This window comes from Eretmochelys imbricata, chromosome 5 (assembly GCF_965152235.1).
Source record: "Eretmochelys imbricata isolate rEreImb1 chromosome 5, rEreImb1.hap1, whole genome shotgun sequence".
NCBI lineage: Eukaryota > Metazoa > Chordata > Testudines > Cheloniidae > Eretmochelys > Eretmochelys imbricata.
Genome location: NC_135576.1, coordinates 124,841,287 through 124,868,797, shown reverse-complemented (window position 1 = coordinate 124,868,797; position 27,511 = coordinate 124,841,287). Strand labels below are relative to the sequence as shown.

The window sequence follows — 27,511 nt, the reverse complement described above, 5'->3', positions numbered from 1 at the left end:
GTAATATTACAGGATTGTATTTGTTTATTTAGATTTAAATAATCAAGAGACACCTGAGCAAGGATCTCAGTACCCTAGCATAGCATTAGCAATACAATTAAAATAATCAAGTGAATGGGAACTCAGGCAGCCAGACACCCTCCTTTCAGACACTTCATTTTCTAGGAATCATACCTTCAACCTTCTCCAAAAATACCCAAACAGATGTGTTTTACAGCATACATGGAAGGTCACCAAATTTGGACAGTTCAGAGTCCTCAAGCCCACACACCGAATGCCCTGCCAACCATCCGCTTTGCTTTATTACAAGAGGGTTCCAGTTCAGGCATTCCTGCAAATGGCAGCATGGTACAGGGAGAGAGACAAGCCCTCAGGTAAGGCCGTCCCAGGTTATTTAGGGCTTCGTAGGGGAGAACCAACTCCACTGAGACCAACACACCGACTGGTAGACCCACTGCAGGCCATCAGTGTTCCAGTCAGGATTAAGTGAATAATTAAATCAAATCAGACACATCAGCACAAAAATGTAGTGTTTATTTTCAGATGTATCTCATAACACTATAAACATACTGATAGCTTCATGTGAGATGGCACTATAGTGCTCGGTTATTAAGTCTGAACACAAGCAGGGTGAGGTTATTTTTGTAATTGTCAGGTTTGGAGATTAGATATTGCTCATTTTACAAGATGGGTCAGTTCAGTAGTGAGTGCTTATTCTGAGATATTGCTTCACATAGGAAGACCAAGAAAGCAACAGCAGTCAGACATGGGTTACTGAAGCTGTAATATGTCCTCCTAGAAACACTATAATTTGATATGCTGAAAATTAAGTTAGTTACATCTAAAAGATTCAAGGTTTATTTTAATTTTTTTTCTTTGTTGTTGTTTCTGAAGAGAGCAGCCCTCCCTACCACTATGGCCTTTCACATAACCACAAACGTTTTATTATAAAAACTGATCCAGAAGTACAGTTAAATACAGGTTTCATTTACATGTTCATATTCATATTCATTCTTAAAATTAAGTGCATTAATTGCCCCACCCCCATCTCTGCTTTCTTCCTGTGAGTGGGAGAGTTTTAGACACAGGTGCTAGATAAAGAAAACAGCTGGAAAATAGAAAAAAAATAGGTTTTGGAACAAAACTGGAAAAAGGCAAGAGATTAGCAATAAGGCAACACATCAACATAAAATTAAATTAGAAAACACTGCATTGTAGTGATGATCTAGTTTTAATGGAGATGCAGTGAGACTGACGTAGTACAATACTGTTAGTCCCTTGACATCAACATGATTACCACATAAAATGCAGCATTTTCTAATGTTATTCATGAACTTGGCACATTTCCTTGGTGCCTGAAAAAAACAAAAGCCAGAAGTGTAACCATTAAAAAACAAACAGTCATGGGACTGTGAGGTTTTAAAAAAATTGAATCATGTCATTCATAATAGTTCCAAGTTCCTGCTTACCTTAGAAGCTTAATTTGCAAATCAAATGTTAACACCCCCTAGGCAGTTTTCTCACCACAAAGCAGGAGAGAAGAGTACATTTTATTTCTCTCTCAGCCAGATATTGTTTCATACAGAGTCCCTAATGTTTCTGTGGTACTGACCATGATTGTTTAGTTCCAGTGTTTCAACTGTCTCAGTCACTCAAGACTAAACTAGCTACAGAACTAAGGAATAAGGATTTAAATTTTCAGCTTTCATTCAAATAAATCCAAGATTTTTCAGGAGGCCAACATCCCTATTAAAAAAAATAGCATAGGTTTAATCGAAGTCAGACATAGAATGAGTTTGCTACATAACAGATTGAAGAGGAGGAGGAGGTTGGAAAGTTTGCAAATGCTTTTTTTATATTAAAAAAAGCCCCAACTGTTGCTTCTGAGAATTAGCTATATTAGATGCTCATGATCTGTCTCTTCTGGATATGACAGATGTCCTGAAGCACTAACCCAAATTCTGCATAAACGGAGTAACGCTGGTCAGCAGAAGTGCTCCAAAATGTTAATAGAAACCCAGTTTGTTGAAATCCAGGAGTTAGTTGATGTGCATCTTAAAAAAAAAACAAACCCATTGTTAGTCTCTAAGGTGCCACAAGTACTCCTTTCCTTTTTTTAGTTACAATGGTATCAAAGAAGAGGAAATTAAAATAAGATCTGTGAGATTCACGGGAAACAGATTACTGAACTTGTTTTACAAGGTGTACAGTGCTATTTTTTAAATTAAATTTGTGTTGGATTTTTACTTGTGGGAAAGTACATTTATGATACTTCTCTAAATTGAAGAATTAGAGTCAACTGCTACATTTTATCCAGGGAGGCATATGAATATGGCAAAACAGGCTCTTATTCCTGACTGTTCCTCAGATCAAAGTAATCCATGGTTGGGAGGACAATAAGTATATGGAGAAGGAAATTAAAAAGCCTGAAGATAAGAGCATCAGAAAAGGATAGTCTGCTTACACAATAACTTGGATCAGATTGACTGTCAGCATCTGGAAAGGGTAAGAGACTATCTTATACAATAAAAGAAGCCACCACAGATCATATCCCCCATTTAAAATAAAGTAGACAATAACAAGCTCTTTTCAGACATCTATGTATATGGAGTTTTAACATATGAAATACAAGTTGGTTAAAATACTGCTAAGAATAACACATACAGAAACAGTACGTCACTTATCACTCATTACAAGTTTTTACAGAAAAAAAAATGGTGAAACACCTAGGAGATCTTGCTGTATTCAAACTATATACACATCTAACAGTCCAAACGTTACTTGTCTTGGACTCAAGGTAAGCACCTTCATTACAGTGTCCATTACAGGAAAACAGCCAAAAATACATTCAGAACCCCTACAACTATTTTCCTAATTAACATTTTAAAGCATTTTGTGGTAGACAGGTGTATCCAAGATTGTTTTTCTTTAAGGATATGCAATCTGCATTAGTAACAGTAAAGAGCTCTTTGCATTTTTGTTCAATGTATCAACTTATTTTACAAGTTATTTATTTAAACACTTTCACAATTTTACAAAATTCCTAAAAAAAATTTGCACTTCAGTTTCTCATCCTTGAAACGTGCTACTTTAACATAATTAGGAGCTGGCTACATTTTCACCCATTCCCTCTTACCTATTTCTTCCCTCCCACCTCCCCCCACAGCAAAGGAACTACTTGGTTTTAGGGATTGCATCCCCATGAGCCCAAGACCTGCATTTACATAATAATAATAATAATAATACTTAATACGTCTATAGTGCCTCCTTCAGAGCATCTCAAAGCGCGTCCAAACAGTTGTTTAAGCCTCACAACACCCCTGTGAGGTAGGTATGGTATTATCCCCATTTTACAGGACCAAGACCTTTTTTTTTTTTTTTTTTTTTGGGGGGGGGGGGCGGGGGCGGCACAATCACACTTAAGTGTTTACTACAAGGGCAGCTTCTTAACCTGTAGTCTTGAACAAAATAGTGTTAATATTCCAGACATAGTTCAGTTCACGTTCCTACAGTTTGTATTGGCATTATTTGTATGGGCTTAGGGGGAAGGATTAAAGCAAAGTGCTGGGTAGGTTGCTGCTCTGCCACCGCAGGCAGGTAGTTTTGGAATGTTTATACAAATGGCTGGACTGGCTGAACCGTTTGCCACACTTTAAACAGGCATAAGGCTTTTCTCCTGTGTGCACACGGATGTGCTTCTTACAGTCTGTTAAGGTCAGGAAAGTCTTGCAGCAGATTTTACAGGCATATTTGCGAGCACCTTCTACAACCAAGACATTGTGCTCAGATAAGGCCTTCTTACATTTTGAAAGAACATCAGCAGATGCCCTGGTCAACTGTGGTGGACCAGGCTGGGAAGGATGCCCATTTTCGAAAGAGGAACTGGTCCCATTCATCATCAACTGGGAATTAGATGTACTATCTTGCATTTGGGAGCTTCTAACAGAGGTCACAACAGGCATTTTGGGGGCTATGCGACGGTAGCCGGGAAAGTTACTAGCTCCACCTCTTGGAGAGCCCATCATTGCCCTTGATAAAGAGTGTAGTCCCAAGCCAGACCTTGGAAAGTCCATCCCAAACTGTTCTGCTGCCCGGTATCCAGAAGTCTGTACACATGGAAGACCCATTACATCCTGCATAGGTCTAACAAAGTGAGAGTCTGCAGATTCATTGAATGGATTTTCCACATGAGACACAGTAGCAGAGGAATGGCCATTAGTAGGCCCAGACTCTGGACTCATTAAATAAGCGGCATCTCCATCCATTCTGCAGTCACTGGTTGTATTTGGAATATTGTCATCGTTTTGATTAGCACCAAAATTGCCACCTCGGCTCTTATTCAGAAAATTTGAGATACTGAAAGTAGACTTATGTTCCAGGTTATTTGACACCTCCAAAATATGGATGTCACCAACCCGATCAGTACTAGACTGTGGGTCAGAAAAGCTACGATCACTACTTTCAGGACTCAGTTCTATCTTTTCTGCACTCACTACTCCTCCTTCCACTTCAACAGATTCGCTGCCTTCTGCTTGGGAAGTGACATCACTCACTTCATCTTGAGGCTCTGGGGAACTCAAGGGCTCAGATTTAACCACCACCCTCATGTGTTCTTTTTCATTTAGACTGATCTCTGGATTTTCACACTGAAAGTTGTTTTTCTCAGAAGTAGCTTCTTGGTCAAAGCTAGTTTCTACTTGTGTTGCTTGAGATGCCATGGACATTTGTGAAATATTTCCTCCACTGTTGTCAGACTGACTGGGCACTTGGGCATCTTCTTGGGCACCAAAAGACTGATCGAACATAATGGTGTTATCCTCCTGATTATTGGTCACAACATCAGCTTTAGAATTGTCCACAATCTTCAGTGAATCTGGTGAAAAAAATTCTTCCCGTGAATGAACTACTGACTGCCCACTCTCTGGGGCAACATCTGAAATGATGGACTCGTCTATGGTAGGCCTGATTCGCTGTCTGGCCCGGTCTTCAGAAGACTGTTTACGTTTGTGGAGACGCCGAATAGGAAAAGTAGTGCGCTGTTCTATGTTACTTCTCATTGATGAGTTCATAGTATTTTGTTCCTCTGCATTCTGGGTGGAATTTAATGCAGAGCTCACTATACTCAATCCAAGCTGCTGAAGCATGAAAGATCTTTGCATGCGTGCATTTTGTTCTTGAACTCTATCGCTAGGTGGCGACATTGGCAGTGTCCTTGTAGTAAGGTAGTGTTTACATGCTTTAACAACAGAGTTCAAATGTAAGTGAGAAGCTGCCAGCAAGACATCCATAACATTGCTCTCTCCAAGCATGAGTGTGGAGGTGTACATCATGTCAATCAGAGCAGCAAAGGCCTCAGCTGTCACTACCTCACTGTCCAGCTGGATCATGTTCATGGTCTGGTCTCCCTCTGCTACAGTAAAGAGAGCTCGAAAATGTGTGCTGCATGCTGCCAAAACAGAGCGATGGGCTTTGAAATGCCTGTTCCCCACCACAATGACACAGTCACAAAGTTGACCATGAAGTCGCTGGTAGTTTAGCTGTTGAAAGATTTGCTCAAAATGTCCTGGAAAATCCATGATCCTACAAAATAAAAAAAAGAGGAAAATGTAAGACAAAAATGGCTGAAGTTCTATTTCTATCACAATGAACCAGGGTTTAAAATTTGAATGCAGATGGCTCAGAGGCAAACTATCAATAACTGATCTTGTACTTACCACCACCATATTGCTGTAATACTTATGCTGGCAACCTTGTGAAGGAGCATAGAAAAACTGCAGCTTCTGCTAGACTCATTCTTTTTTCAGGATTTTCTCTAATGTACTTCCCAGCTAAGTATCAAACATATTATAAGCAGAGCTGGTAACATAACCTATAGTTAAAGGTGTCTGATATCTTCCATTATAAAGACCCTACTTTCAGTTGCTTATAGCTTCACCAAACTTTAACCCTTCAGGCTAAAATTCCCATGCCTGGTCTCTCCCTTAGGCTAAATTTTGCTGGAAAGTATTAGCTAAAACAGTTCTGCAGTTTGAGAACGAGATTAGGAGAAAATATGTTGTTTCCTCATGCTAAAAAAAAAAAATATATTGCAACCATTCACTGAAAAGCTCTAGCACCTCCATACTTTGAAGAAAGGGTGTGAAGTTTGAGGTGGGTGTGGGAGGGCAAGGAGGTTAGAGATGTCCTTTTTGCAGCCCAAGTAAAAATTCACCCAGGCTCTACAAAATCTCAGTTAGCACATGGTCAATACAGACTTGTTAAGAATGTGGCAGTTAAATTCTCTGAAGATTCCATCTTCACTGAGCATTATCCAGCCCCGGTCTTTCCTTGAAATTGCTCCTCCCAGCAGCCAAGAGAACGGACAGCAGGAAGCCTGTCTTGCCTGTGTTCTCAACGGTCCCTCTGCTGGCACCCAGGCAGCATGGAGGAGGAAGCTGCCTGCCAAAAATGCAGAGGGGTGAGGAATAAGGAGAGGTGTTGCACAAATCAGAAGGCAGAAAGGCGGTAGGGGTGCGTGGTGGGAGCAAGAGCCAGGTGGACTGGATAGAAGAGAGGAGCAGACGAGGGGGTGGGGGGGAGAGATAGACAGAAGGATCTATAACCACTAGGTAACACTCTCCTACAAAACCTGGATTTAACCCAAGAGTTTTCAGTCTCTGCATTCTTCTGCTATCAGCAAAGATAACAGCATATTACCACTACCGGTTACTCCATTAGCTCAAGTGGTAGAGGACTGTGCTGTGGATATAAAGATCCAAACCCTATTACTGACCTAATTTGATGATCACTGTATGTGTGTATTTAATTTGTATCATGTGGAACCAAATTAAAAAAATTGGAAGTCACATAAGATCCACATTAGAAAAATGTGGAGGTTGCACAAAAAATTAGGAAATACTCAAAATCAAGGTTGCACAATTCAGCTCCTTTGTGTGTATGCATTATTACAGTTTTTAATTACGTGATCACATACTACACTTCTACCCCAGGACCCTATCTCATTCAGTGCACAGATTGGACGGACAGTGCTCTGGGAATGAATCAGGGTTGCATAGTGAATTAGGGTGTTGCCTGTAGGGCACATTCTCCATTTGTTGCAGAAGTTGGAAGGTGCTTAGTGAATGTGGCAGGGGACTGTAGGAAAAGAAAGGATATTCTAATGGTTAAGGATGCTAAAGCCGCTCTAGAGAATTGAATTCTATTCCTGCCTCTGCCACAGAGTTCCTGTGTGATTCTGGACAAGTCATGTAAGCCAAAATATTCACAGCTGTCTTGCAATTGTGGGTTCCTCATTTTCTGAATGCCCAAAACAAAACTTCTGCCACCAGATTTGGTGAGCACTCACAATTGCAACTATAGTCAACTGGAGCTGTGCTCTGAACATGTAAAGTGCAATAAAACTGCTGAATACTCTGAAAGCCCTATGGTTTCAAGCTGGGCACCCAAAAATAATGGACACTCGATGATTTTGGCCTTTATCTCATAGAGATGTTATGAAGACATATTAATGTTTGTGAAGTTCACAGATGTTATGGAGAGCACCACAGAAATGTGCACAAGGAAACTGATAATTTTGTATTAAGCGCAGGGTTTGTTAAATGAAGACTAGGACCACACATTAATAGATTATAACCTCCTCCATAACTCAGGCCATAAGACTTCCTTGAATTAATTCCTGTTTGAATGACAGCATCTCTTTTAGAAATAACACCCAATCTTGATTTTAAAATTGCCAACGATGGAGAATTCACCACAACCCTTGGTAAGCTATTCCAGTGGTTAATTACCCTTATGTTAAAAATGTGTTCCTTTATTCTAGCCTAAGTTTGTCTAGCTCTCTCTTCCAGTCGGTGGATCTTGTTATATTAGGTCTGTTGACTGAAGAGCCCTTCACCATCAAATTTCTGCTCCCTATGTAGGGTACTTATAAATCGTGGTTAAGTCACCCTTTAACCTTCTCTCAGAAGCACAAAATAAACTGAGCTCCTTGCATATTTCACTTTAATCTAAGGCACAATTTTCCCATCTTTTAATCATTCTTGTGGTTCTTCCCTGAACCCTCTCCAATTTATTAACATCCTTCTTGAACTGTAGACATCAGAACTGGACAGAGTATTCCAGTAGCAGTTGCACCAGAGCCAAATACAGAAGTAACAAAACCCTCCCTACTCCTACGTGATACTCTCTTGTTTATACATCCTACAATTACATTAACCCTTTTGGCCAGAGTTGGTCTGGAGGCTCACATTCGGCTGATTATCCATCATAACTCCCAAATGTTTTTCAGAGTCACTGCTTGACAGGATACCTTTGTTTCAAGATGTGTGATCTGAACATTTGACCATATTGAAACATATCATTTTCTTACATCCAGATGACCAAGTGATCTCTATTGCTCTGTTTCAATCTCCTCTCCATTATTTACCGCTCCCTCAATCTTTGGGTCATCTTCAAACTTTAACGGTCATGATTTTATGTTTACTTCCAGGTCATTCATAAAAATATTAAATGCCATAAGGCTGAGAACCAATCCCAACCTATCAACCAGTTTTTAATGTATTTAACATGTACCATGTTCGTTTTGTATAACTCTAGTTCCTCAATCAAAAGATCACATGGTGCCAAGTCCAATACCTTACAGAAGTCTGTTACATGTGTTTGTAGAGTGCCTATCACAATGGGGTCTGTGACTAGGGCTCCTAAGCACAAGAATACAAAAAACAAAACAAACTTGTCATCTCTTCAAATCAAGATATCAAGTTACTTTGACAAGATCTATTTTGTCTGCAACATCATGAATGCCATGTTAATTGGCGTTAATTATGTCACGCTCATACTACATTGAATGTGGAAGATAAAAGAAATACTGCATAACTACCCATCCAATGAACAAGGCAGGGGCACTGGGTGGGAGGAAGGGAGAGAGGAGGGGACAGTATACGATTATGTAATCAAAGGTTATCAAAGCATATACATAAGGGGGCCAAATTCAAGTTGCACAGACAAACCTTATATTGGCACTCCCTAACTTGTGTGCTTGTCTTTGCAACCTTAACCTTCTCACAAATATATATTTATATCAAACTGGACAAGGAAATTCACCTACAATGCCCTAATTAAAAAACAGAGGAAAAGGAAGGATGGTCATGTGGTTAAGGCACTGAATCGTGACTCAGGAGATCTGGGTTCAACGCCCAACTCTGCCACAGATTTCCTGTGTGATCTTGGTCAACTCACTTTACCCCATATCCCCATTTTACAGATTGAAAATTGGGGTAATAGTTCCTTTTGCCTATGCTGTCTGCCTTGCTTATTTAGATAGTAAACTATTCAAGGCAGAGTGTCTTACCTACTATGTATGTACATACACAAGGAGCCTTGATCTCATTCGGGACCTCTGGGCACTAACACAGTAAGTGATCTGTCAAGGATTAAAAGAAGTCTACTAGCCAGCAGGAAGCTCTCATAAACATGGATACTAAGCCACTACCTTCTTCAACATGTAAGTTTTCATTTCAATAGCTAGCCCTTAAGGATGTGAAATAATCCTCCAAACAAACAAATGTAATGCTGTCTTTGTTTACCTACAGACTGTTCTAGTGTTTGAGACTGCTGTATATTGCTTTTCCAATCATCATCAGCAGCTCAGAGTTAAGACTCATGAGATTTGCAGTTGTTATTCAGAACTTTGTAGGCACAAGTGAAATCATACCTTATTCCTTTTGCTACTGCTACAGTTTTCCCAAGCAGAAGAGGCAGATACCAGAATTATTTGAAGGAGAACATGACACCACCAAAAAAGGAGGCTGAAGGAAAGGTAGAGCATCAAACACTTGGTGGAAAAGAATGCTCCACTCTTGCAGCAGCTGGAGGCTGGGTCATCTTCACATCTGGCGCACATCAACTATCCAGAAATTGATACTGAAAACGGAGGCCCCAATCTTGTTTTTCAAAAAGATATGCTCTAGGAATTATTCTGAGGAAGTTTTATGGCCTGTACTATACAGGAGGTGAGATTAGATGATCACAATGGTCCCTTCTAGGGATGTAGGTATCATTTAAAAATTTAACCGGTTAACGGATTAAAATTATATTGTTTAACCGATTAAAGGGAGAGGGGCTGGCGCCACTCTGGCCAGCCCGGGGCCATTCCGTCCGGGGTTGCTCCAGTCAGCCGGAGCAGGTGGGGCGCTCTAGCTGGGGCCGGGGTCGGCCGTCTGGCGCAGCTGCTCCGGCCATGGGCTGGGGATTAACAGTTAGGGTGAGTTAATGGTAAAACTAATGCTTACCAATTAACCAGTTAATATTTTACATCCCTGTTCCTTCTGGCTTTGGAGTCTATGAATCAGATTCTAGGGATAGAAATCCCAGTGTGATCAGCCATCTCAGCAGTGATGCTGGACAGTGGGCTTTGCACTACAGTATTAGCCCTGGAATTCCCCCAACTCACATGAGCCTCTAGCTAGCAAGTGTCCAATAAATTTTTCACCTGTGCTGTATGTCTCGTGACATACCAGAGCCAGAAGTGGACAGTATGCACTCTGCTTTCTCCAGTGAAAAAAGAAAAAACAAATGGTAGTAAGATCTAGGAGAAAAACATTTAGTGAACCTTAAGAGCAAGATCCTATTTTCTCTGTAAATAATTTTTCCACTGATCTTTCTGGTCCTGCTAGCTCAGGACCCAAACTGTGTTGTATGCTTAGCAACATGAACACTGTTCAACAACAGAAGTGTGGTTAAGGTTTGGGGTTTTAAGTTTCCATTAATACAACTGTAAAGTTAAACAATATCTCAGTGTGTTATAGATTGACCCTTGCCTAAAAAAGGCATTTTTCACTTTCTGTACCTTTCTGATTAAGAAGATTACAGGAGAGTTATTTTAAGCAAACAGACCAATAGTAATATTGAAGCATATTATAGGACAGAGACTACCAGACCCTATAGAAACAGCTAAGACAGGACTGGCAAATCACAGAAACATAATTTTGACTCCTTTCCCAAGATAAGAGACAGTCTCCAAATTTAAAGAATTAATGTTTACATTGGCTTACAATTCCATGCATTTACTTCAAAATGTCATGTAAGACTCAAACCACGTACCTGAATATTCTCATATGCATATAGTCATGCATTAAGCGCATTATGCGTGTACAGAATTCCAGATTCATGGATTCCAATAGAAATGAGACAAAGCAATTTATTTTGATATAGGCAATAAATATCAATTATGAACTGTACAGACTTCACTTCTAAACCAAAGATGGGTACAAGGAATTTAACTTCATTAGACAAGCCTGAAGTTTAAAAAAAAAAAAAAAGCTAGTCTGAAAGATTCCCAATGGATGAATACTTGTTTCAGGGCCAAATTAAAACCCCGCACATAAAACCATTACTTTTTCCATTTTAATATATCTAGGCTTGTTTTTTTATAAGAATGACACATGTTAACTTAAAAGGATAGGTTTTCAGCTTTTGGAAGACGCTAACAAATAGGTTTTAATTAGTCTATTTCTTTTATTGCTCTGTCCAAAGCCAATGTGAGAATTAAAAAGACATTAAAAGTTATTACGCCAACTATCCTTTTTGACATATCCGATCATAACTGAAAGCACTCGTCCAAAGAAAGATTACAAACTGAACCTATAGTTCCCCCCCAAAAAAATTTGACATGGGTTAAAGAAGGCATTTATGGTGTGATAGTCTAGGTTTTTGCATCATAAGAGGGGAGGCCATGTCTACACTAGCAAGCTTATAGCGGCACAGCTGTACCGATAGAGCTGTGCCACTGTAAGATTGCTTGTGTAGCTGCTCTATACCAATTGGAGAGAGCTTCCCCCATCGACATAATAAAACCACCACCTAAAACGAGCAGCAGTAGCTATGTTGAAGGGAGAGCGTCTCCTGCCGACATAGTGCTGTGCACATGAGCGCTTATGCCCGCAAAACTTATGTCCCTCAGGGTGTTTTTTTCACACCTCTGAGCGATGTGTTTTGCCGACATATGAAGTAGTGTAGACATGGCCTACTGTCAACCGTCTCAGATATACCATAGTTAAACTGAATATCAAAGGGAGCTTGGCACACAGGTAACAACACTCTAAATCATTATCAGTATTACAACTGGGTTGCTTCTTGCTTGCTAGCCAACAGCTCGCAGTTTACTACTTGGAGTCACCCCCTCCCCATCTCCCTAAACCTTCAATATTTAAAATATATTTGAGGTGTCAGACACCAAATCTGTAAGGATTCCTAGCACAAAATTAATACGCAAAAAGATGCCCAAGGTACGTTAAAGAACTTAAGCAAAAAGGTTGTATCTCGCCAATGTTAGAATGTGTTTGTCCTGTGCTCACCTGTTGTGCCAAAAAGTATCAAAACCCACAGAAAACTCCTTTGGAGACCGTAATAGACACTTAAGTCCAGGTATTTAAATAGTGAAAATCAAGAATGCTTTTTTCTCCTTTTCGTCCCTCAACACTTGGATTTTTATTTTATTTAATAAGCCATGGAGAAAAATCTCAAAGAAGTTGACTTTTTCAGTGAATTAACTCTTTGAACAAAGAGCTAAACAGGTCATTAGTTTTAAAGTTATATTCTGGTTAAACACACGCAAAATCTTAATTTAGTGACAGCTAAGGTAGCACCTGGACATACCCCGTCCATCCAAACACCTTAAAAGCATGGAAATAAGGTGAGGGAATCATCTCCTGTGTTCTCTGTCACCTTCTCACTGCCAAGAACACGGTCAGTGGCACACTCCCTCAGGTTTTCACTTCCACCTCCAACAGATAAAGAGAAGCAATATGTACCCAAACATAATGAAACTGACAACCTTATTACTAAATGAAGTTTGTGGGAGCTTCCTAGAGATTTGTGGTTTGGGTTTTTTTTAAATCCAGGGTTGGTAGTTGGTGTAGCTCACTGGTTAACTCCCCAGTATCAGGGAGGGTGAGCTGCAGTTGCTTGGCAATCAGAGGGCCAAGCTGCACTGCCAAAGCTGCTCCTGCCACCTTGACCCTCCAGAAAAGGCTAAGACATGGCTCAGGAGAGCTTTTGTCCCTAATATTTTACCACCATTTAAAAGTTACTGAAATTACAGAGTCCAAACGCAATCTACTGTAATTAACAGCAATGCACAGTTTATCAGTCGAAGCAGCAAGCATCATCACTTGCTTCCTGAAACACAACATTGCCTCTCATATACCTCTGGAGGTTGACATAGCCAAAAGCAACTGTAGCAGCAGAGCGTATGCGAGCCTGCACTCTGGCAGCAGGGCTACATAGTGTGTTCCTCTTTTTTCTAGGTCCCTTGCCCTGTCCCCCTGTGAAGAGATCTCTCAGCTTTCAAACCTGCAATATCTGACACTTGAAAGCAAAGCGTGACAAATGATTAAAATGTGAAACACTTGTATTTTGGCCCATCACATCAAAGTTTACAGATTCTAATGGTTTAAGTAAAAAAACCCTCTTTTTTCACTAAGAAAATTAAATTATCTTTAAAAGATTTTCTCAGTGGATCCATATCATCATGATGGGGTTGTCAATTTGAATCCTAGCCCTGCAAATTCCTAGCCAAGACCTTTACCACCTGGGCTTACAGGTGTAATTGCTATCCTGTAAAGGAACACTCACTAGAAGGGGGACTTGACACACACTTTCCTAGTGGGTTTGCTAAATAGTGGTAGAAAATTGGAGACAGGGGTTCTGGATTCTATCCCTGACTTCATGGCAGCAATGTGGTATACTCAGAGATAGGATAAGAAAAAACGCAAAGAACAAACATTCTGAAAGGCATCATGGCTGAGTGGATAATTTTGGGTTTTGATACTAGAGACCTGGGTTCTACATTACAGCAGCTACAGCGCTGCAACTGTGCTGTTGTAGCATAAAAAGAAAAGGAGTACTTGTGGCACCTTAGAGACTAATGAAACCATGAAAAAATGGGTATTTACTACTACAAAAGGTTTTCTCTCCCCCCACCCCACTCTCCTGCTGGTAATAGCTTATCTAAAGTGATCACTCTCTGTACAATGTGTATGATAATCAAGGTGGGCCATTTCCAGCACAAATCCAGGGTTTAACAAGAACGTCTGGGGGGGGGGGAGGGGTGTTGGAAATATTGTATCCAATTTGCAAATGAATTTCAATTCAACAGTCTCTGGCTGGAGTCTGGTTTTGAAGTTTTTCTGTTGTAATATCGCAACTTTCATGTCTGTATGTATAAAAACACCTTCTGTATTTTCCACAGTATGCATCTGATGAAGTGAGCTGTAGCTCACGAAAGCTTATGCTCAAATAAATTGGTTAGTCTCTAAGGTGCTACAAGTACTCCTTTTATTTTTGTGAATACAGACTAACACGGCTGTTACTCTGAAACCTGTCATTATGCAAGGCACTGCATTTAGCCATATGGAGTGGAAATCTATGAACTGCATAAAAAAACTTGTACAGATACAGACAGACATCATCTTCCTTTCCAAATGCAAGCAGATGGACATCGTACCAAAAGGACTGAAGGTAAAAAAATCCATTACAATCTACATACCACACAGACTATGCTGACAGCTTGTGCCACACGCTCTCAAAGAAACTGCGGAATCACCTGATCAACATCCTCTACAGCAAACAGGGAAAGATAAAGAATGAGCTCTCAAAACTGGATACTCTCATAAAAAACAACTTTCCACACAAACTTCCTCGTGGCTGGACTTTACTAAAACTAGACAAGCCATTTACAACACACACTTTGCTTCTCTACAAAAGAAAAAGGACACTAAACTTTCTAAACTACTACATGCCACAAGGAGCCACAGCAATGGTTCCCTCAACCCACCCAGCAATATTGTTAATCTATCCAACTATACTCTTAGGCCAGCAGAAGCAGCTGTCCTATCTCGGGGCCTCTCCTTCTGCCTCTCCACCCCCACGAACATGATACAGTTCTGTGGTGACCTAGAATCCTATTTTCGACGTCTCTGACTCAAGGAATATTGCCAACACACCTCTGAACAACATACTAATCCACAGAGACCTCCCTACCAACAACTACAAAAAGAAGGATTCTAGGTGGACTCCTCCTGAAGGAGGAGACAGCAGACTGGACTTCTACATAGAGTGCTTCCGCCGACGTGCACAGGCTGAAATTGTGGAAAAGCAGCATCACTTGTCCCACAACTTCAGCCGTGCAGAACACAATGCCATCCACAGCCTCAGAAACAACTCTGACATCATAATCAAAAAGGCTGACAAAGGAGGTGCTGTTGTCATCATGAATAGGTCGGAATATGAACAAGAGGCTGCTCGGCAGCTCTCCAACACCACTTTGTACAAGCCATTACCCTCTGATCCCACTGAGAGAGTTACCAAAAGAAACTACAGCATTTGCTCAAGAAACTCCCTGAAAAAGCACAAGATCAAATCCGCACAGACACACCCCTGGAACCCCGACCTGGGATATTCTATCTACTACCCAAGATCCATAAACCTGGAAATCCTGGGCGCCCCATCATCTCAGGCATTGGCACCCTGACAGCAGGATTGTCTGGCTATGTAGACTCCCTCCTCAGGCCCTACGCTACCAGCACTCCCAGCTACCTTTGAGACACCACTGACTTCCTGAGGAAACTACAATCCATCGGTGATCTTCCTGATAACACCATCCTGGCCACTATGGATGTAGAAGCCCTCTACACCAACATTCCACACATAGATGGACTACAAGCCGTCAAGAACACTATCCCCAATAATGTCACGGCAAACCTGGTGGCTGAACTTTGTGACTTTGTCCTTACCCATAACTATTTTACATTTGGGGATAATGTATACCTTCAAATCAGCGGCACTGCTATGGGTACCCGCATGGCCCCACAGTATGCCAACATTTTTATGGCTGACTTAGAACAATGCTTCCTCAGCTCCTGTCCCCTAACGCCCCTACTCTACTTGTGCTATATTGATGACATCATCATCATCTGGACCCATGGAAAAGAAGCCCTTGAGGAATTCCACCATGATTTCAACAATTTCCATCCCACCATCAACCTCAGCCTGGTCAAGTCCACACAAGAGATCCACTTCCTGGACACTACAGTGCTAATAAACGATGATCACATAAACACCACCCTATACCGGAAACCTACTGACCACTATTCCTACTTACATGCCTCCAGCTTTCACCCTGACCACACCACACAATCCATCGTCTACAGCCAAGCTCTACAATACAACTGCATTTGCTCCAACCCCTCAGACAGAGGCAAACACCTACAAGATCTCTATCAAGCATTCTTACAACTACAATACCCACCTGCGGAAGTGAAGAAACAGATTGATAGAGCCAGAAGAGTTTCCAGAAGTCACCTACTACAGGACAGGCCTAACAAAGAAAATAACAGGACACCACTAGCCATCATCTTCAGCCCCCAACTAAAACCCCTCCAACGCATTATTAAGGATCTACAACCTATCCTGAAGGATGACCCAACACTCTCACAAATCTTGGGAGACAGGCCAGTCCTTGCCTACAGACAGCCCCCCAACCTGAAGCAAATACTAACCAGCAACCACACAACAGAACCACTAACCCAGGAACCTATCCTTGCAACAAAGCCCGTTGCCAACTGTGCCCACATATCTATTCAGGGGACACCATCACAGGGCCTAATAACATCAGCCACACTATCAGAGGCTCGTTCACCTGCACATCTACCAATGTGATATATGCCATCATGTGCCAGCAATGCCTCTCTGTCAAACTGGACAGTCTCTATGTAAAAGAATAAATGGACACAAATCAGATGTCAAGAATTATAACATTCATAAACCAGTCGGAGAACACTTCAATCTCTCTGGTCACGCGATTACAGACATGAAAGTTGTGATATTACAACAGAAAAACTTCAAAACCAGACTCCAGCGGAGACTGTTGAATTGGAATTCATTTGCAAATTGGATACAATTAACTTAGGCTTGAATAGAGACTGGGAGTGGCTAAGTCATTATGCAAGGTAACCTATTCCCCCTTGTTTTTTCCTAACCCCCACCCCCAGACGTTCTTGTTAAACCCTGGATTTGTGCTGGAAATGACCCACCTTGATTATCATACACATTGTACGGAGAGCAATCACTTTAGATAAGCTAAAAGAAAAGGAGTACTTGTGGCACCTTAGAGACTAACCAATTTATTTGAGCATAAGCTTTCGTGAGCTACAGCTCACTTCATCGGATGCATACTGTGGAAAGTGTAGAAGATCTTTTATACACACAAAGCATGAAAAAATACCTCCCCCCACCCCACTCTCCTGCTGGCAATAGCTTATCTAAAGTGATCACTCTCCTTACAATGTATATGATAATCAAGGTGGGCCATTTCCAGCACAAATCCAGGGTTTAACAAGAACGTCTGCGGGGTGGGGGTGGGGTTAGGAAAAAACAAGGGGAAATAGGTTACCTTGCATAATGACTTAGCCACTCCCAGTCTCTATTCAAGCCTAAGTTAATTGTATCCAATTTGCAAATGAATTCCAATTCAACAGTTTCTCGCTGGAGTCTGGATTTGAAGTTTTTTTGTTGAAGAATTGCAACTTTCATGTCTGTAATCGCGTGACTAGAGAGATTGAAGTGTTCTCCGACTGGTTTATGAATGTTATAATTCTTGACATCTGATTTGTGTCCATTTACTCTTTTATGCAGCGACTGTCCAGTCTGACCAATGTACATGGCAGAGGGGCATTGCTGGCACATGATGGCATATATCACATTGGTGGATGTGCAGGTGAACGAACCTCTGATAGTGTGGCTGATGTTATTAGGCCCTGTGATGGTGTACCCTGAATAGATATGTGGGCACAGTTAGCAATGGGCTTTGTTGCAAGGATAGGTTCCTGTGTTAGTGGTTCTGTTGTGTGGTATGTGGTTGCTGATGAGTATTTGCTTCAGGTTGGGCGGCTGTCTGTAGGCAAGGACTGGCCTATCTCCCCGGATTTGTGAGAGTGGGGTGGGGGGAGGTATTTTTTCATGCTTTCTGCGTATAAAAGATCTTCTACACTTTCCACAGTATGCAACCGATGAAGTGAGCTGTAGCTCACGAAAGCTTATGCTCAAATAAATTGGTTAGTCTCTAAGGTGCCACAAGTACTCCTTTTCTTTTTGTGAATACAGACTAACACGGCTGTTACTCTGAAACCTTTAGATAAGCTATTACCAGCAGGAGAGTGGGTTTGTGTGTGTGGAGGGGGGGGGGAGAAAACCTGGATTTGTGCTGGAAATGGCCCAACTTGATTATCATACACATTGCAAGGAGAGTGATCACTTTAGATAAGCTATTACCAGCAGGAGAGTGGGGTGGGGGGAGAAAAAAAACCTTTTGTAGAGGTAAACACCCATTTTTTCATGGTTTGTATGTATTTTCCACATTTTCCACAGTATGCATCCAATGAAGTGAGCTGTAGCGCACGAAAGCTTATGCTCAAATAAATTGGTTAGTCTCTAAGGTGCCACAAGTCCTCCTTTTCTTTTTGTGAATACAGACGAACATGGCTGTTACGCTGAAACCTGTTGTAGCATAGACACTTTCTATGTTGCCAGGAGTTGTTCCATCGAGAGGCAGTAACTAGGTCAATGGAAGAATTCTTCCACTTACCTAGCTGTGTCTACAGTGGGGGTTAAGTCAACTTAATCACTTTACCCAGGATGTGAAATTTTTTACAGCTCTGAGCAATTTAGCTAGGTCAGTCTATGTTCTAAGTGTAGACCTGGCCTTAGTGCATCTGAAATGACCTTTTCTAACATCTGTTTGTTAAAGGGAAAGTGTGGAGGTAAGGTACAGGTGGCAACTTATACTTGAGTGACTTGTAGGGTTGGGGTCATGGCCTTGGTTGATAAAGGTGGTGAAGGGCATGGAACTGTAAACTGTGTAAGATCTGAAGTCATGTTCTCTGGTTCTCAGCTCAGGGAACTGTTCTCTGAACTACCAGTATAGTGGCAGTCTCTATCTCTTCCTCTAACTGCTACGGAACAATCTGGGGATGGCAGAAACATTATCTTGTATTAAGTTCCATATAGGCAACTCACTTTCAAAAGTGCTCCATATGTTCACCTCATGTTGGTATATATAAAAACTTAAACTGGTGGAAATTATGTAAGAAGAATAGAAACAAATACCTACTCTGCAGATGTGGGTAAAGTGTGATGCAAAAATCAGATCCAAGGAATTTACACACTTGTCTAAAGAGATAAAAAAGGGGGGATGCCACATTCAAAAGTGATCATTCTGGGACACATTAACAGCAGTGTCATATGTAACACACAGGATATAATTGTTCGGCTCTACTTGTCACTGGTGAGGCCTCAGCTAGAGTACTGCGTCCAGCTCTGGGCATCACTTTTTAAGGAAAGATAAGAACAAACTGCAAAGAGTCAAGATCAGACCAACAAAAATAATTAAACGTTTGGAAAAAATGTCCAATTCTTTCACTCTTTCCATGCTTAGTCTAGAGAAGAGGTAGTTTCAAATATGTAACAGGTTGTTTTAAAGAGGACAGTGATCAATTGTTCTCCAAGCCCAACAAGGGTAGGACAAGAAGTAATTAGCTTAGTTTGAAGCAAAGAATATTTAGATAGAAAGTTTTTCCTAACAACAAAACTATAAAGGACAGTTAAGCACTGGAACAAGTTACATAGGGAGGTTGTGGAATTCCCATCAATGCAGGTTTTTACAAACAGGTTAGCCAAACGGCTCTCAGGGACAATCTAGATATATTTAACCCTGCTTCAGTGTGTGTTTGGGGGTCGAGGGTGGGGAGCAGCAGAACTAGGACTAGGTGGCCTCTTTCTATATTTCTACTGAAATATACATGTCTACATTTCTAAGATTATTGTTTTATTGTTCCATTTGTATCAGCCTGACCAGCACCAAAACACCATGAAAACTTCAGATTTACGTCAGTTTTAATTTCTATCTTTCATCAGTTTTACAGCATTTCTGAAAAATGAAGCTTTAACACTCCCATAAAAATGAAACTTTTCCTGTAACTTTACTTACGGCCTTGCTACCGCTGCATCATAACATGACACTTGTATTCCCAATCTCCATCTTGATCTGCAAAAGCTGAACAAATCCATAGGATGGCCTCTCTGCTATCTACCACCTGCCTCTCAAATGAAGGCCCCAACTTTAAGAAGAAAATTCAGTTTCCAGCTTTCCCATCTAAAAGCAATCCTCTGTCCATGCATCTAACCTCAAATACCAAATGCAGCTCTCTTTGGCTCCATATAAGTATCCCAGGAGAAAAAGCAGCCACAGATACCTGAGCATGATACCATCTTGCCCAACAGGACATTAAACTTCTAAATCTAATGCATCAACCTCACTTTACCGTTTACTAGAAATTCAAGGACTTCTCTCAACCCTTGCTAATTCTGAAGCAGCCTGGAAACAAGGCATAAGTTTTTAACAGTGAGAGTAATTAACCAATGGATAATTTACCAAGGTTCGTGGTGGATTCTCAATCACTGACAATTTTTTAATCAAGACTGGATGTTTCTTCTAAAAGATCTGCTTTAGGAAATATTTTGGGGAAGTTTTATGACCTGTGTTAAACAGGAAGTCAGAATAAATGATCATAGTGGTTTTTGCTGGCTGTGGAATCTACAAATCTCTGCATGCGGTTTTTAAATTCTAGTCATGTAACCAATGATGATTTAGTTTAACTCAGAATGGAGAAATACATTTTTACCAGAAAAATTTAAAGCAGGCCAAAGGGACAAATATCCTTTGTGCCTTCTCCACTGTAGATGATACATGGGCTCAATCAATTTTCTTCATGATTTTAACTTCCAAAGCAGATTATTTTATCTATAAATTAGGCACGTCTCCAGCAAATCAATACTGCATTTTAACTGAGATTTGACATACTCTCCTGCTTCTGGCCTCCTTAAACCTATTAATATTAAAATTATTTCAAGAATATGTCTTCTCATGGCAGTGTAATTTGAACCACTATTAACGGAAAGTCTGTGTTGTACAGTCTTTTATACAAATCCATAATAGGATTCCAAACATTTTAGCATGTACTAATTCATAAAAATATTGATGGCCGAAGTAACAACCATAACTTTGTAATTTTAACTCTTCTAGAAACCTCAGCCACGAGTTTGTTTTTTAAAGAGAAATTCATTTATCATGTCGAAACTAATTACTTTTAGTTATGGGAAATAATGAACTAGAAATGAACTGTTACAATCACTGAATAATTTAAACAGTGACAACAAAGTTAATAAAAAAAAGTAGCAACTAACAGGCTGCCTAAATTTAGAACACAGCAATATATACATGCTCTCTTTGCTGTGTTACATATTTCATTTTATATCAAAGTGTAACAGTAGCCACATGGTTACTAGTTTGACCTTTGCCGAATTTGTCTTTGATAGTACGATTGTGTAAAAAAAAATGTAGATCCTAAACATATAAATAAAAGAACATAAGAACAGCCATACTGGGTCAGACCAAAGGTCCATCTAGCCCAGAATCCAGTCTTCTGACAGTGGCCAAGCCAGGTTCCCCAGAGGGAATGAACAGAACAGGTCATCACAAAATGCAGCTGCCAAATGACCTCCGTACAGTCTACAGACAACTATCTTTTTGTACTTTGGCAGTTTGTTTTGTAACACATTGCACCCATTTGTTGTACCTTCCATTACATTTGCTAGAACTAGTTCAATGTTATAAATGCAAGCCAATAGTAGTTCTAAAACAGTCACCTAAAATTATCTTTATTCTCTGAAAATTCCAAATAATCAAACCAGAAGTGGGAGAGGTCTGGGAGAAGGGGAGCAGGGGGAAGGAGTAGTTGTTAGAAGTGAGTGGGTGCACTAGGAAGGTAACCTGGTGCCAAACTAAAGAACTAAGCTATGCCAAAACTTGTTTCACACCTACTTGAACAGCAAGTCACTCATAGTAGTACAGATTTAGAATGGTTTCCACACTACCCCTACATTTCACACTTTTGATCATTCACTATCCAAGTTTTAAAAAAAAAAAAATCTGCAAAAGGTTCTTTTTTGAAAACTCTGCTTCACATACTTGGTCACATGATTTTGTAACACTTGATTTGCTTAGAATCACACATTTTTAAAAAAGTGTTTCATAGAGCCTTGCAGCAAAGATCAAATGGCAACTTCATTTCACTAGATTCTGTAGTATGTCAAGTGCTGTTTTGGAAGACCTCATTCCCTTCTGGCTTAGAAGTCCCAGTAGCATGAATGATGCCTTGAAAGTGAAAGATTTGTGTGAGTTGACAAATATTTGAATTGCCAAGAGAAAATCTATACTGCAACATGAGTATAAAGGCAGATATAAGTATAAAAAAGCTCCCGTTGGTTTTCTGCAAATTACACATTAACCGGTAGCTGTGTTTTTAATATAACACACACCACATTTTTATCATCTACTTAAGTATTCTTATGCAACCACAATTGGTTCAGTAGTACTAACCAATGACTAGGGGTTCCATGTTGCAGTCCTTCACTCACACAGGTAACCCCCACAATGAAGTCAGCAAGATTTTGCTCAGTTCAGAATGACCGGACCTGGCCCTGTAATTATTTTTCAATGTGTCTACTACAACTTCCAGTTGTAACACCTGTTACAAAGCTGCACAAATGTGAGGACTTGGGTAGAATTTCCAGCACAAATGGTGAGAGATTGCAGGTATGACTGCCAACCCACTCCCCATATGAATTCCACCTACGTGCACAAGACAGATCTTCAGACCTGATGGTTTTCACGACAGACATCCCCCCCCACCATGTACACACTTATTCAGGGGTACCCAACCTGGGGGAACATCACTACAGCTCTCCCCACCTCCAGTCTTGGAGAATTTTGGGACTCAATTCTCCCCAATAAGTAACAAAGAGCTAACGGGACACGAGGGGAACCTGCATGGAGTGGGGACGGGGACAGGGTCTGGCGATCATGGGAGCCTGAAGGGAAGGCTCAGGGTGGACAGATGAGGGAAGGATGCAGTGGGGGGCGCCTACAGACAGATCTGTCACTGCAGGGGACTGAGGGCAGGGAGACGAGGGAAGCCTGCGGGGGTGGGGCGGGCAGATGAGGGCAGCCTAAGGGGGGGCGAGGCTGGGTTGTCTGTCCCTGCAGGGGGGCCAGGGACGGGTAGGTGAGGGCAGACTGCGGGGGTAGGGGCGGGGCTAGGGTCTGTCTGTCCCTGCGGGGGGTAGACGAGGGCAGCCTGCAGAGGCATGGATGGGGGGCCCGGTGCCAGCCTGAGCCCTGGCCATAGGACCTCCCCCCCCCGCCGCCCTGTCACTCACCAGCCGGCCGAGACCCCGCCCCTCCCGCTCAGACTGTCTAGTGTCGGTGACACTAATCGCGCCGTCTCCCAGGCCCCGGCGCATGCGCAGGACCCCGGTCCCCCTCCTCACTCCCTCCCCCGCGTCGGCGAGACAAGCGCTGACAAGAGAACAAACCTCCCCAAACACAGCTCGCGCGCGCGCCCGCCCTGTCTCGCGCGCGCCCCCGGCGCAGCGCGCGCAGCCTCTCCCACCCGCCGCCTCGGGCCTGCCTCACCTGCGCCGTGCCGTCCCCTCCCCTCCCGCGGCTCTGCGTCTCCGGGCCGGGGGGGGGCCGTCGTTCTCGGCCCCGGCGGGTTCCTCTCCACCTCGCTCCGGTCTCCTCCCCCCTCCACTCCGGACACAGCAACGGCCTCGCCGGCAGCAGGAAGTGACGCCATCGTATGGCGGCCAATCAGCGGGGTGGGTGCGGACGAGAAGAAAAAAGGCTCCGGAGCCTCCCAGGATGCGAAACTCCTAGCCAATCCCAGGGCGCCATTCGCTGCCCTGAGCGCTCTGAGGCGTAGTCTTAGCCAGTCAGCCATCGGTTTGCTGATAACACCGCAGTGCTCCAGGGGGTTTATCAATAAACTGCTCGCTGATTGGACATGTCCTCCATAATCCAATCAGAACGTGATTTCACTGCAGGCTGAGGCTCAGGAGCGCCCCCTTCCCTCCCAACCAGAACTGCAGCCTCCCAAGAGCTTCAGCGCTCGCCCACTTTAGGGCTTTCCCCTTTCTCCCTTACCCCACGTTCATTGGCCTGGCATCCCACCCTGGCCATCCTGAGCTGGACCCCAATGCACCCGCCATCCTGCACCAGCCAGAGCCCCACATCAGAGCCCAGAGCCTGTTAAAGCAGGATGGAAACTCTGCACTCACGCTCATCTGAGGCCTAAGTACCAGGGCTTGGAAAGCGATGCTCCAGGGTGTTTTCCAGCCGGCTGTAAAAGCAGAACTGTTGCCAATCCCAGACGTTCAAAAATCATGAGTCAGGCTCCAAAAATCATGAAGCTGTATTAGAAATCATGAGACTCTTTTAAAAAAAATTAACATTGCGTTATTTTCCTTTGCATTCTGGTTTTTGAGCCTTTAGGCTGCACTTGAGTCATGTTCCCAAGGTTTTATCTGCATTTGTGAAGGCCACAAATTTGCTTTTTAATAAAAATGAAAGCTGAGATTTTCATATAATTCTGCACCTGCAGGAGCTGGGGCTGGAAGGGAAACATCAAAAATTGTGAGATGCATGATAAAAATCACAAGAGTTGGCAACGCTTCACTAAATAAGTAAAAACCTATCCATAAATGATTGTTAAAGTCTTCCAGAAGCATAATTCAACCCATTCCACAAACAGGAGAAAATTCTCGGGCCTGACTGTAACTACCAACTGTACTGATTGGGACAAACTGCACGAGAAAACAAATAGATTTAAAATTGTTATTAAAGATAATGTTAAAATTATCTAATACACATGTTAAGAAAACAGTTTCTATATATCTGAGTATAATGCTTAAATTATATAAAAGTACAAAGTTTGGTTTAAAAGTCATAAAATATAAAACATAAAAACATACTGTATATAATCTGTAATATCCCAAATTAAGGTTAATAAATGTAATGATACCATTAAAATATTAGCATCCAAATATTTGGGTACATCACTCAATAAGTTATATTAAGAGTAGCTTGTGGAAAGCAAATATAGCAATGAGTATAGATTGTCCCAGTACCAGGCATTCCTCCAGCACCAATAATGGCTGCAGAGAACAAGGACGAGTTTCTCCTTCCTTATTAATATTCAGAAAATAATACAACATTTAGAGCCATCTTAACTAAAGCAGCTTACAAATACATTAGATGAAAGTTTAAATCAACCATGCATCAGACATTGGGAAGAACAGATACAAAAATACTAATAAGCCAGACCGCTAGAAATCCCTGCACAGAACTAACACAAAAAATTGCTTTAAATCCCAGCCATTAAGACACAGACCCACTGTCGGTAATGAACCAGTTTGCTACAGTAGACAGGTCCTTATAAAATTACACGCCATGTTGGATGCCAATATGTAACAGCACTCTCCTCTCCTTCCTCCATTTGGGTCTTCAGCAGGGTTTGAATCTCAAACTTCAGCACTAAAGCAATGAGCTTTTATCATTTGAACTGAAAAAAGTAATAATTCCATTGGTTGGTAGCAGCAGACTCTATCCTCTTGCATGAACCAGCCAGTAGACAGGAAGAAAAATTAACATTGCAGTGCGAGCAGGATTTTCTTCCTTCCATCCATCGTTGCAATGTGCTGTGTCAAGGTCTTCCTATGGATGCCAGTAATTTCACAAATGACATCATGCAATATAGGCCAAGAGGAGCAGTGGTAGCTCCCAAAGGATTTTGCAAGCTTGAGTTCAAGTATCTGTACAGTGTGACTTATTTTAAAACAGAAATAACACAGTGTCCTGCTTCTCTGTGATCTAAAATAAGCTTACCTCAACCATAGGCTCCGAAGTGACAGACTGACATAGGCTGTGACAACAAGAGGAGAAAATGGCTATGGGCACCATCTATCATTCAGCTTTTCCCTCCCTTCATGCAGATTGTTTTAATTCACTTCTTAAAGAATCAGCAGCCTGCAGCCAATGAGACTCATCAACATCTATGATAGTCTCTAAGGTGCCACAAGTACTCCTTTTCTTTTTGTGAATACAGACTAACATGGCTGTTACTCTGAAACCTGTCATCTATGATAGTTACCTGTATCTGGATATATTATTCCTAGAATTGTTTTGTATTGCTATCCAAAGACACCTCATATCTCTTATCTTATTAATATCAAAATTCTACCTAATATCCTTTGTCTACACTTTTTTCCTCTTGGCATGACAGAAAACTGTTGGTCTAGAAAGCTGGTCTGGGGGACACACACTCCAGTTAACATGTACCCAAAGACTGGCCACTACGATGTTCTTTGAAGAATGTTAAAAGTTGACTGTTAGCCAAGTGATAGTTGTAAGTAGACCAACAACTGTCCCTAGAGAAAGGGGGTATATGTGTGTGAGGGGACCTCAACTGGAAGCAGAGTGCTTAAGGATAATATTGACAACTATTTATGTACATTTGGGAACAGGAAGAATCATTAGTTGTCAAATAGGGATATGGTTTCGCAAAAGAACAGATGGCAAAAAAGGAAATAACTATTCTGGACCGGACTAAGCTATGGTGCAGCCCCAAATGATAAAAGAGGCTTTTGAAACAAGAGTTCAAATGAGCTCTGGTGAAACAGGGTCTCCTTTCTCTCAAACGCACCCTTCCCCCCGCCCCCCACACAGGGTGAGAAAACCTGGATTTGTGCTGGAAATGGCCCAACTTGATGATCACTTTAGATAAGCTATTACCAGCAGGACAGTGGGGTGGGAGGAGGTATTGTTTTATGATCTCTGTGTGTATATAAAGTCTGCTGCAGTTTCCACGGTATGCATCCGATGAAGTGAGCTGTAGCTCACGAAAGCTCATGCTCAAATAAACTGGTTAGTCTCTAAGGTGCCACAAGTGCTCCTTTTCTTTTTTCTTCCTGAGAGTCACCTCAGCTCTTGCTTAAGATGGACAGTTTAAAATTGTGGGTCACACTCATAAAGTTCAGCCCTTCAAATAATAAATATAATGGGGCAACTCCTGAAGTTCTTAGTAAACCAGGCACAACTTTGACTGAAATTAAACAGCAATGAACAGCAGACGGGGTCTCTTTGCGAAAGTGTTATTGACCAAAGGACGCAGATGGTGGTAGGTCTGTTGCCAAGCGATCTATTCGGTCAGTGTGTTATGTTTGATTGTAAGTCTCCCGACTTTTGCCATGTCGTGGTAAGTAGACGTACTTCCTCGGAAGCTCTTCAGAAGCTTGCTCCAACCCTGCTGTATTTAATGCTGATACTGCCCACGGCTTGCAATTCCTCTTGTCCTCTTAGGGTTGTCTCATGGCAAGGCACAAAACAGGTTACAAAAATATCACTGTCCGCAGAAGATGCAGAGGCGGCCCCAGAAATGAGATGGCCCCAGGCCCCCTTTCCTCGTGAATCGGAGCAGCTGCGAGCCCGAGGCAGGGGGAGACCAGCGCTGAGCGGCCCGCGCACCGGCGCGCCGACCCGGCGGCAGGGCAGCTCTCCGCC

The 27,511-nt window shown here is 41.9% G+C and overlaps 1 protein-coding gene across 3 annotated transcripts; it reads right to left on the bottom strand.

Annotated features, from left to right (window-relative positions):
* Positions 1-23,709, bottom strand: ZBTB5 (zinc finger and BTB domain containing 5). Of its 3 annotated transcripts, none has more exons than XM_077817830.1 (2): positions 23,588-23,709; positions 1-5,580 (listed from the first exon to the last, which is right to left on the bottom strand). In XM_077817830.1, the coding sequence occupies exon 2, from the start codon at positions 5,574-5,576 to the stop codon at positions 3,552-3,554; it is 2,025 nt and encodes a 674-aa protein (XP_077673956.1). In that variant the 5' UTR covers positions 5,577-5,580; positions 23,588-23,709; the 3' UTR covers positions 1-3,551. The 3 variants fall into 3 exon arrangements, with proteins under 3 accessions (XP_077673956.1, XP_077673958.1, XP_077673957.1); XM_077817832.1 differs by lacking the exon at positions 23,588-23,709 and adding an exon at positions 22,493-22,571; XM_077817831.1 differs by lacking the exon at positions 23,588-23,709 and adding an exon at positions 9,713-9,849.
* Positions 23,710-27,511: the final 3,802 nt, after the last annotated feature.

Excerpts from the sequence above, each read along its gene's own strand:
- ZBTB5 (XM_077817830.1), bottom strand. The coding sequence starts at position 5,576 with ATGGATTTTCCAGGACATTTTGAGCAAATCTTTCAACAGCTAAACTAC.